The sequence below is a fragment of the Globicephala melas genome, chromosome 4, assembly GCF_963455315.2.
Source record: "Globicephala melas chromosome 4, mGloMel1.2, whole genome shotgun sequence".
Taxonomy (NCBI): domain Eukaryota; kingdom Metazoa; phylum Chordata; class Mammalia; order Artiodactyla; family Delphinidae; genus Globicephala; species Globicephala melas.
The window spans coordinates 71,558,450-71,570,543 of record NC_083317.1 but is presented as its reverse complement, the minus strand read 5'-3'; the positions used below and the strand labels follow the sequence as shown (position 1 = coordinate 71,570,543).

General features: G+C 37.4%; 1 protein-coding gene across 3 annotated transcripts in view; it reads left to right on the top strand.

Annotated features, from left to right (window-relative positions):
- Positions 1-12,094, top strand: part of PCYT1A (phosphate cytidylyltransferase 1A, choline) — a 44,400-nt gene that overhangs the window by 15,039 nt on the left and 17,267 nt on the right. For all 3 annotated transcript variants that reach the window (XM_030859521.2, XM_030859523.2, XM_030859520.3), the window contains exon 2: positions 2,028-2,154. In XM_030859521.2, the coding sequence (XP_030715381.1) occupies positions 2,038-2,154 (117 nt within the window). In that variant the 5' untranslated portion in view covers positions 2,028-2,037. The remainder of the gene's footprint in view (positions 1-2,027; positions 2,155-12,094) is intronic.

Genomic DNA, 12,094 nt, shown 5'->3' with positions numbered 1-12,094 from the left:
TTCACTTTTTTTTACATTATTAATAGTGTACATTAAAAAATTTTATTTATTTATTTTATACAGCAGGTTCTTATTAGTTATCCATTTTATACATATTGGTGTATATATGTCAATCCCAATCTCCCAATTCAGATTTTTTTCACTTTGAAGGTAACTCTTTTTACTTTGTAATTAATAAGTCATTGATAGGGAGATATTTACTTTGAAGCTGTTCCTAAACAAACTTTCCCCCAATGGTTTTGCAATCCTAAGGAGCATTTTTTAATCATAAACATGTGGTTTCCTCACCTTGATGGAAGGCTTCTTGAGAAAATAACTTTTACTTTTAAAATTATGTTATAATACCTTGTGTACAATAAATACTCAATATTATTGACTGCCTGACCTTGAGCTACCTGACACCAGATTGCTGATTATATTTCTCATAATGGATTTTGTCTACCTACTCTGAGAATTTAACAGATATTTGCAGCAAAGTCCTGTTGTATGCAAATTAGAAACAGTCATTAACTGAACTGATTAGGCATTCTTAGCAGGCCTCTCAGACCATTGAGTTGGGAGTAGTAAATCTGACCTCTGGATATTTCAAAAGAATAATTAATAAAAATAATGAAGAAAATCTCTGATCATCATTACTGGAAAAGCTTGTTAAATATACAGTACCCTCATTTCATTTTATTTTAATTTGTGATGAAGAGACATTTTAATTTTAATTGAATATGTGATGAAAGGAAGTTTCTGGGTGGTGGTCATCTTTCACTTTAGATTCTGACATTTTTTCATACCAGCCTAATACTTAGCCATGACTCATGGGGTGTTTCTTTCAGTCTCTAAGAATTAGGTTAGGTTTCTTGTCGATCTTATCACATTGCCACTTGGAATTTAATTTAACCAGAGGAAAGAAAGAAAGGCACAATTGCTATTGTTTAGATAAACATGTATTCTGGAGGGCTTATTAGAGGCAGTGAGGCAGAGTAGAAAGTCCTCATTCTGTCTAGTATTTTGTTTTGTTTTCTGCTTCTGCTCTAAGGATCTTTTTTCCACCTTTCACTGTACCACGTCTTGGGCAGAGATGGCAGTTGATCACTGAAGTTCCTCTATCTCCAATTTCTGGCTGATATCTAAAATTTCATCATTATCAAGAAATTAATTTATTTGTGCAAATTATGTTACCTAAGAAAAATGCAGATATCCTTGTAGGGGATTGGAGGTGTAGCACAAGCCAACATCTAAACATGAAACATCAAATATTCAGAACTTTTCTGTAATAGTTAGTTGCTAGACACTTTCTGCTAAATGAGACAATAATAAGTTTTTCCTTGGGGGAAGGAGAAGCCTGGGTGGGGTTTTAGTAGTTGGGGACTCTGAGCAAGCTTAAGGTGCTAAGACTCTGAAAAAGGGAGGGGAAATGAATTGAAAAAGGAAGAGGAAAGACATTTAAAAGATACAAGTACACTTACTCTACAATTTTCATAGCTCTCATCCTGGAGAAGTGGTCTCTGAAATATACAGAGCATTTAGAGTTAAGAAATCCATGCTTTGTTAAACCAGGAATCGCTGGTGGCCATCCTTTAAAAAAAAAAAGGCTCTTTTCTCCGTCTGTACCAAAGACATACCTTTCACATTTCCTTGCACCTGTCATACTTCTAGGTGTCCTAGAGATATGATGTAAGAGCAGTGGAAAGTCTGTATAACTAACTTTCTCAGCCAGGTTCTTCCAGGTTTTTGCATGCAGTCAGGATATGAAATTAGCAGTTGGTATACAGGTTGTATTGGTTGGGAAATAATTTACAAGGTCCAGGTGATTAATTGTGCCATTGTTCCACAGAGAGGCATTTCATTGTTTCTACTAGAGCCTGGGTTTTGTGAAGCTTTGCTGTTTTTGCCGGTTGCAATTGGTTCATCTTTGTGAAATGTGTGCTATGGAATTGATACTAAGTGCCTCCATATTAACATCTCTGAAATACTGGTGACAGGCTTTTCCCACCCCAATGAGACAAAAATTCTTTTTCACTTTCTATCACCAGTTAGAAGAAGATGGATGCACAGAATTCAGCCAAAGTCAACATGAGGAAGAGGAGGAAAGAGATACCTGGACCCAATGGGGCAGCAGAGGATGATGGAATTCCTTCAAAAATGCCACGCTGTGCAATTGTAAGTAAGGAAGAGATTTCTTTGTTGAACACTTAACCTGGCAGGAGGAGGGTAGAAACTGATATAACACTGACAATATCAACATTACAAGTCTTCTTAAATAATGGAAAGAATGAATAGTAAGTGTGAATAGTAACTTTCCACCAGTTGTTGGAACTCTTATGCAGATCATAATTCACAGCTCAGTTGTAAGAGCTTTACACTGGAATTGAAAAAAGAATGTTAGGAAAATTTGGAGGTTGTACATATATTAGGCAAAATATCAAATTCAAACTAATGAAACAGAGAAATTGTAGTTCCAGGCAGTGATCTGATCTTAGCATCATCTCATGGTGTTTAGTTTTCTGTGTCTTACTGTCTTTTCTCTCATATCACTCCTCCACTCTATTACTGGTTATATCTTAGATGAGAACCTTTTTCTATTACTGCCTACCTTATGTTCCTTTATCTCTGGGATGATATCTTTGTATTTCCTAACCACTTCCAAGCCTTTGATGAAAGACCCCATTCCGAATGGCTCATCCTGTCTCGGGTTGGTACCCTTCCTGAAGCTTCCCCTAAAAAAAATATGTCAAAGAATATTTATACACAGTTGGAGTTATTATTGATATACAGTGTTGTTATGAAATCCATGTTTTAAAATCCCAGTGACAGAATTATATGTTTCTGTATGTTTTGTACCTATATTGACCATTAGCCATTGATCCAACTGCAGTTCCCACTGGTTACTTTTGGAGCTTCATAACCCAAAAGGAAAAACATTTCTACTCGGACACAATTACTAGTTGTTATAAAACAATATTCTATCTTGAGCAATAAAAGCAACTGGACTCCACAAATAGTAGGTATATGCTTCAGGCCTGATATTGATGTTTATGTTGGGGGCAAGTGTATTAGTTTTCTATTGCTGTTGTAACAAATTACCACAAATTTAATGGCCTAAAACAATACAGATATATTATCTTACAGTTCTAGGGGTCACAAGGCTGAAATGGGTCTTAAAAGGCTAAAATGAAGTGTTGTTAGGGCTGGAGGTTCTAGGGGAAAAACTGTTTCCTTGCCTTTTCCAGCTTCTAGAAGTTGCCCGTATTGCTTTGCTCAGGGGCCAGCCAGCAATCACAACATTCTGACCACTGCTTCTGTCATCACATCTCCTTCTGATTCTGAATCTCCTGCCTCCTTCATTCACTTGTAGAGACCCTTGTAATTACGTTGGACATACTTGGCTAATCCAGGATAATCTGTCTATCTCAAAATCCTTTAATCACATTTGCAAAGCCCCTTTTGCCATGTAACATAGTCACAGGTTCTAGAAAATAAGATGTAGACATCCTTAGAGGGCCATTATTCTTTACAGCAAGTAAACTCAGAAAATGACTCAGCAGTCAACAAAACAGGGCTTTTTTTTGGCTGCTTTGGGTCTTTATTGCTGCGTGTGGGCTTTCTCTGGTTGCGGTGCGCGGGCTTCTCATTGTGGTGGCTTTTCTTGTTTCGGAGCACGGGCTCTAGGCGCGCGGGCTTCAGTAGCTGTGGCTCACGGGCTCTAGAGCGCAGGCTGTAGTTGTGGTGTACGGGCTTAGTTGCTCCGCGGCATGTGGGATCTTCCTGGACCAGGGATTGAACCCATGTCCCCTGCATTGGCAGGCGGATTCTTAACCAGTGTGCCACCAGGGAAGTCCCTAACAGGGCATTTTTAATTTCTGAATGTTTCTTAGAGAATTCAGGTTAAGGGGATGGTGGTGGGCACCAATTCAGCACTCTTATTTGGAGTAGGGACAAGTTATAACCAAGTAGGTAATACTCTGAGCCAATCACCAAAGCCACGAATAGACCAAAGAAGGCCAATCTTAGTGGAATGGGCTCTGAGAAGACTTAAATTTCTTGGTTCTTAGAATCTGAGGAATTTCAATGATTTAAGTTACTCTGCTTCATATATTCATGTCACAGATCAGTTAAGTGGCTTGCTACCTATTTCACATTCCTCTTTGGTACACACCGGCTATTTAACATGGGCTAATGGTCAAAGATTCACTCACCCAACAGGCTGGACTGACTCTAATGAAGAGTGTCTGCTAAATAAACTTGTGTGTCATCTCCACTGTACACATGTGCTTTCCATCTCTGAATCCCTTTCAACTCTGTAGCAAAAATGAACAAGGTTTTTTCTTTTTTTTATGATAGCTTTACTGAGATCATAAATCCACCCATCTAAACTGTACAATTCAATGGTTTTTAATATATTCACAGAGTTGTGCTACCATCACCACAGCCAGTTTTAGAATATTTTTATTGTCCCCAAAAGAAGCCCCATACCCATTAGCAGTCACTCCCCATTTCCTCCCAACCTCCCCAAGTATTTGGTAGCTGGGTTGGTAGGTCAGGATAAAATGCATGAAGGGAGAGAAAAGAGTTAAGGCGGAAAAATTAAGGGATAACTTTATGGCTAGTTTGTCTATAAGTATAAAGAATTTACTGAAACAGATGTTTCTAAAGGTAAAATCAAAAGGATCACAGAAATATTTATAAAGAATAGACATTTAGACTATCTTAATATTTGTCATATGTATGAATAAGTCACAGAGTACTTAAACTCTGAGGTTAATTGGCCGAAGTTCTGCTTATGGAGATAGATCTTACAATCTCATTTCAAACTACATATATTGAGAACCTCTGTGTGTCATTTGCTATGCATTGAGTTGCAAAGATGGAAGGGTGGCCTTGCCCTTAAGAAGCTCATAGACAAATAGGGGAAAGAGACAAATAATTAAGATACAGTATGAAAAGGGCCAAATAGAAGTAAGTTAGAGGTACAGTGACCCTCTAGAGGAGCAACAGATTAACTTTGACCGAGGGGTGGGAACAGTGGTTTTGGAAAAGCATCATTGAGGAGATTATTTCAGAGTTGAACTTTGAAGGCTAAATAGGAATTCAAGAAATGGACAAGAGATAGAGTACAACTTCAGAAGTGTGAAATAATAGTATGTTTAGCAAACTACAAGTAACATTACTGGAGCTTAAACTTCAGAATAAGAATCTGCAATAGATAAGGTAAAGCAAGGGCCTGCTCATGAAGGATCTTGTATGCTGTGCTAAGGAATTTGAACTTTGTCCTATAGGTAATATGATCAGATATACAATTTAGAAGATCATCCTGATTGCTTTGGAAAGGAACAGTTGAAACAGGGATAGACAGAAGCCACAGGACTAGTTGTGAGATTATTGTAATGATCCAGGTTAGAAATGATGAAGGATTAAACTAAGGCAGTAGATACAGAGAGGACAAGACAAATTTTAAGTTTTTAGGAAGTGAAATAGACAATTCTTGGAAATTATCAGGATGCAGAGGATGAGAGGTGTTAAGGATGACTGCTAGGTTTCAGCCTTAGGTAGTTTGTGTAGATGGGGTGCTTCTCATTCAGATGAAAAATAGAGGAAGAAGAGCTGTTTTAGGAGGAAGGTGATGAGTTTAGTACAGGTTCAACTTAGAAGGTCTATGAGGCATCCAAATAGTTAAATAGGTGAGCTCACTGTTTACATCCATTGAAATGGCAACAGGAATCAGGGAGAATGATTGTCTTTCTTTTTCTTTCTGCTCTGTTCCTTATCCCTTCTTTCTCACACCACCTCGTATTCCTCTTGAATCTAGAGCCTTTTTCCTGGCATTATTGAAATAATTTGGAACTCAGGAGGGCATGTTACCATTTGTGCAGAATGTTTGGGTAAATGGGAAATGTTTCTCTGTGCCGTTATGAAACTTTTTGCTGAAAAATGCTTACGAATCCTTGGAAATAGAATACATACAGGGAAGCCAATATCAAGTTCTAGTATTATATTATTTTAGTTACCTCCTCTTTCCTATTAGTAAGGACACCAGAATCTCTTCTTCTCTTTCACTAGAATTTTGAGGAGTAGTGAGTTAATATATGTGAACATAATCAGGAGAAAGTTTTTTTTCTTTGGTTTTTTTTTTTTGGCGGTACGCAGGCCTCTCACTGTTGTGGCCTCTCCTGTTGCGGAGCACAGGCTCCAGACACGCAGGCTCATCGGCCATGGCTCACGGGCCCAGCAGCTCCGCGGCATGTGGGATCTTCCCGGACCGGGGCACGAACCCGTGTGCCCTGTATCGGCAGGCAGACTCTCAACCACTGCGCCACCAGGGAAGCCCAGGAGAAAGTTTTTATGGAAGCAATATTGCATTCAGAAGTTCATTCATAATTTGGGAGATGATGATCATTATAAGTTTTAAGTTTTAGTTATAATAGTATTAGTTATAATTTGCATAGACTTAGAAACTTTATATAGCATTTAGAAGCTAACCTTTTAGATTAATACAATTTAGTTAATTTTGTTGGTATAATGAAACCTGTGTTCCATAGAATGGAAGAGAAAATGAGCTAATGTAGATTTGTTGAGTGCCTACTCGTATGTGTAACATTATGCTAGTTACTTTGCATATGCTATTTTATTTAATCCTCATAGCAACCTTATGGAGCAGGTATTACTATCTTCCATTTTTTAAGAAATTACTTAATTTATTTTTGGCTGCATTGGGTCTTCGTTGATGCGCACCAGCTTTCTCTGGTTATGGTGTGCAGGCTTCTCATTGCGGTAGCTTCTCTTGTTGCGGAGCACAGGATCTAGGTATGCGGGCTTCAGTAGTTGTGGCACACGGGCTCTAGGCGCACGAGCTTCACTAGTTGTGGCACTCGGGATCAGTAGTTGTGGCTCGCGGGCTCTAGAGCTCAGGCTCAGTAGTTGTGGTGCACGGGCCTAGTTGCTCTGCAGCATGTGGTATCTTCCCGGACCAGGGCTAGAGCCCGTGTCCCTTGCATTGGCAGGAGGATTCTTAACCACTGTGCCACTAGGGAAGTCTCATCTTCCATTTTATAGCAGGTGAAATGAAAGCTGTAGAAGCTTGCTGTGATTTCACAGCTATGAAGTGATAGAGCTGGGATTTAGATCTAAGTTTTTTACAAGTCCTAAACCCTTGCCCTTTCACTTATACCTTGCTACCAGAGAGTCAAAAGACTTGAAAGCAGTATTATTCCATAGGATTCCTTGGAGGTTAAAATGAAGGAGGTTTGTTTTAGGAGAACACAGGTAGAAATACTTAGTCCTACTTTTATATAAACATCAGCTTTTAGAGACAATGTTCTCTAACTGAGAAGAGAATAATAGGGTGTTTTAAAAAATACTACTCATTCTAACTGGAGGCAGCTCTAGAGAGTTAAAGATTTTGCTGATCTGTTTTAGCTGAAGAACCTTAGGTTTCATTCTCTATACTTAGGAGGAATCGATTCAGCACAAATTCTAGCCAGGAGGGACAGTTGCATTTGCCTTCTGCCTTGGAATGTACACAGTATACAAGGAAGATTGAAGAAACAGAGTTATGAAAGATAGGATACATAATGTATCTCTTAAAATTTAGATAAAATTCACATACATAAAGTTTACCGTTTTAATCATTTTAAAGTGTACAATTCAGTGGTTTTAATACTGAAAATTCACAGTGTTGTACAATCATCACCACTAATTCCAGAACATTTTTATCACCACAAAAAGAAACCCTGTACCTATTAGCAGTCATTCCGTCATTCCCCCCTTCCCTCTACTCCCTGGCAACTGCTAATCTACTTTCTCTCTCTAGGGATTTGCCTATTCTGGACATTTCATATAATCACACAATGCGTGGCCTTTTATGTCTGGCTTTTATTTATTTACTTACTTAAATATGTATTTATTTATTTTGGCTGCGCAAGGTCTTATTTGTGGCACGTGGGATCTTTTAGTTGCACAACGCGGGATGTTTTAGTTGCTGGCTCTTAGGTGCGCCGTGTGGGCTCTTAGGTGCTGCATGCATGTGGGATATAGTTTCCTGAACAGGGATCGAACCCGGGCCCCCTGCATTGGGAGCGCAGAGTCTTACCCACTGGACCACCATGGAAGTCTCTGGCTTCTTTTATTTAGCACAATGTTTTCAAGGTCCACCCAGGTGGTAGTGTTTAGTAATACTTCATTCCTTTTTATAGGTGAATCGATATAGACATACTACTTTGTTTATCCATTCATCAGTTGTTGGACATTTGGATTATTTCTGCTTTTTGGCTATTGTGAATAATGTTCTATTATTCATGTACAAGGTTTTTTTTAAAGATATGTTTTCACTTCTCTTGCTTATATACCTAGGAGTGTAATTTCTAGGTCATACATATCCTTTGTTTAACATTTTGAAGAACTGTTTTCCAAAGCTGTGTGCTAGTTTACATTCACAGCAGTGTACAGAGGTTCCAATTTCTCCACATCCTTGCCATCACTGTTGCCTGTCTTTTTGCTTTTAGCCATCCTAGTGGATGTGAAGCAGGGTCTCATTGTGGTTTTGATTTGCATTTCCATAATGCCTAATATTGCTGAGCACCTTTTCATGTGTTTTTTGGCCATTAGTATATCTTTTTTGGAGAAATGTCTGGATACCTCTTTTTCCTTAACTCTTCTCTTCCCTCTTCTGCCTACCTTCCATTCACCAGGACCTAACCCTAGATCTTTCCATTTCTGTTAATTCTTTGTTCTTCCTCCTGGACCTATTAACTTGGCCTTCTAAAGATTAAAGTTTCTAGCTTGATCTGGGCTGAATATAGTGCTCAGGAGTTCCATTAATCATTTGCTGATGCTCAAATATATACATTTCCCACAACAGCTATTCTAAATATTTTGTACTTTCCTCAAGTTTTCAGTCTCATTCCAAAGTCCCTGTTCTTTATAGGGAACTTCACTTTCTTCTTTGCTCTACTGAGAAAATTGATGGCATCAGAATGTAAGTTTATATACATCCTTCCTCCTTTACATCCAGTATTATCCTTTTATCACCTTTCCTTTCTTCTGCTTTCAGAAAAATGTGATCCTAATTACTTATAGGACCAACCTGCTCTCCTTTGAGGCCATTCCCTGTCATTCTTCTAGACTCTTCCTTCCTTAATTGTCTGTTTTTTTCCTTCTCTTGATATTTTCAATCTCTTCGGCTCCTTTTCCTTTGTCTTAGACATGTACAGATATCCTCAACTTTTAAGAAAACCTGCTACTTGATCCTTCTGTCCCCTCTAGGTACCTTTCTGTTTTTCTCATTCCCTTTATGGCTATACATCTCTAATGAGAGATTATTACTAATCTGTTTCCTTGTCTTCCTATTTTCTTAAAGGCACTGGTGTTCTGACTTTCACTAATATATTCTAGGAGGTCTCCAATAGTCATTTGAATCTCCAGATTCAAAGACTGTCAGTTCTCATTTTCTTTGATCTCCACTCCTTTTTAAAAAACTTCTCTATTCCTGCTGATGGTACCACAGTCTTATTTTCTTCGGTTCAAAAGCTCGGTTATTATAAACTCCTCTCTCAAGTGACAGTATATTTTCTCTTTACCATGTCCTACCTATTCTTCCTTCACAGAATCTTTTAACTATCACTCTCTCTATTCAATATTAACGGAAAAATCCACAAATCCATTTCTTCCTCCCTGTAATAACCCCTGAACTGATCTCTTTCTAAGTATGCAGAATAACCAGTGGTGTCCTGATAAACTGGGGGGAACAAACCTCTGATATATAGCATTTACTGATTTCTGTGGCTGATTTCAAACTACCAGCCCTCAAAATATGTAAATATTTAAAAACTGACTCCAGCACACCATTGATAATAAATTTCAGAGAACACAGTAAGGCTGTCTTTTATCTACATGTACTATAAGCACAATTTTTTCTATTTGTTTCATACATTTTATATTATGTATAAATATATTTATATATAAACAACTTCATTGAGATATAGTTCATATACCATTGTAATTCACATACACACGTAGAGTGTTCAATTCAGTGGTTTTCAGAATATTCACAGACTTGTGCAACCATCATCATGATACATTTTAGAGCATTTTCATCACTTCAGAGAGAAACCCTGTACCCATCAGCAGTCACTCCCCATCTCTCCCCAACCCTTCCATCCCAGTGTAACCACTAATCTACTTTCTGTCTGTAAATTTTCCTATTCTTGGACATTGCATATGGACATTGCATATAAATGGAGTCATACAATAAGTGGCCTTTTGTGGCTGGCTTCTTTCACTTAGCATAATTTTTTCAAGGTTCATCCATGTTGTAGCAGGTATCAGTACTGCATTCTTTTTTATGGCTGAATGGCATTTGTTTCTTGAGGTATAACTTACATACAGTAGAGTGCACAAACCTTAAGTGTACAGCTCAATAAATGTTTATATATGTATACATCCATGTAATCACTGGTACACCTAGAAGACTCCCTCACACTCCTGCTAGTCAGTATCCTCTTTCCCCAGATTTGTTTTCTTTGTTCTCTGACTTCTATTAACCATAGATTAGCTTTGCCTGTTTTTGACCTTCGTATAGATAGAATCATAGAATGTCTGTTATTTTGTGACTAGCATATACTTTTAGAAACACAAATTACTGTTAGGCAACTCTTTGCATACTAACTGCTAGAGGATAAATTGTTTTTTTCTAATTTTATCTGTAGGTAAATTTCTAATAACTTCAGAAAATCACACATTTGTGTCCTTGGTCTATTCTTAACCTTTTTTAAAAAACGTTCTAAAAAAGGATAACACACACACATTTCCTTAAAATGTTTTTCTTATAGCTTTAGCATATTTTAAACTAAGCTTATATAAGTGCTCTTTAAAAGAAATATATTTTAATTTTAAAGCCTTATTTTAAAAATCTATCCTTATCTGAAATCAAAACAAAACAATGTCTTCCCAGTTTCTGAATTTAGCCCAATCACAATGTGATCTATGTGTAATTTAAAAATCTAAGTAAACATCACTATAGCCCAACAGAAATTAAAGGAATTGTAAGGGAATGTTATGAACAATTTCATGCCAAAAAAATGTGACAATTTAGATGAAATAGACATATTCCTAGAAAGAGACAAATTACCAAAACTGATCCAAGAAAAAGATAGAAAATCTGAATAGACCTATGCCAAGTAAAGTATTGAATTGTCTTTAAAAAAATCTTCCTACAAAGACAAAGTCAGACACAAATGACTTCACTGGTGAATTCTATCAGACATTTAAGGAAGAAATAATATCAATCCTATCCACTTTCAGAGAATAGAGGAGAGAACATTTCCTAACCAATTTTATGAGGCCAGATAGCAAAGACAGGCAAAAACAGCACAAGAAAAGAACATTATAGTTCAAAATCCCTCACAAACTTAGATGCAAAAGTCCTTAACAATATATTAACAAGTTGAATCCAAGAACATATAAAAAGATTTATACAATGTGTCCAAGAAGAATTTCACTCAGGAATGCAAGGTTGGCTTAACATTCTAAAATCAATTAATCTAATACACCATAATTAATAAAATAAAAGACAAAACCAAAATATGATTGTTTCAATAATGTAGAAAAGGGATGTGACAAAATCCAATGTTCGTTCATTAAAAAACTCAACAGGGAATTCCCTGGCGGTCCTTAGTTCCCCGACCAGGGATCGAACCCAGGCACTTTCACTGCCATGGCCTGGGTTCGATCCCTGGTCAGGGAACTAAGATCTCATAAGCCTCATGGCACAGCCAAAAAAAAAAACAACTCTCAGCGAACTACAAAATGAAGAGAGATTTCTCAACCTGATAAAGGGCATCTAAGAAAAACCTACAGCTAAGATAATAATTTAGTGTTGAAAGATTGCATGCTTCTCCCCTAAGACTGGGAACAAGGCAAGGATATTTGTCTTTGCCGCCTCTATTCAGCATTGTACTAGAGGTTTACTAGTGCAATAATGGGTAATAAAAGGAAGTTAAAGCCATCCAGATTGGAAAGGAGTAAACTGTCTTTATTCATAGGCAACATGATCTCATATGTAGACAGTCCTAAGGAATCTACCAAACAAACTGCTAGAACTGATAAT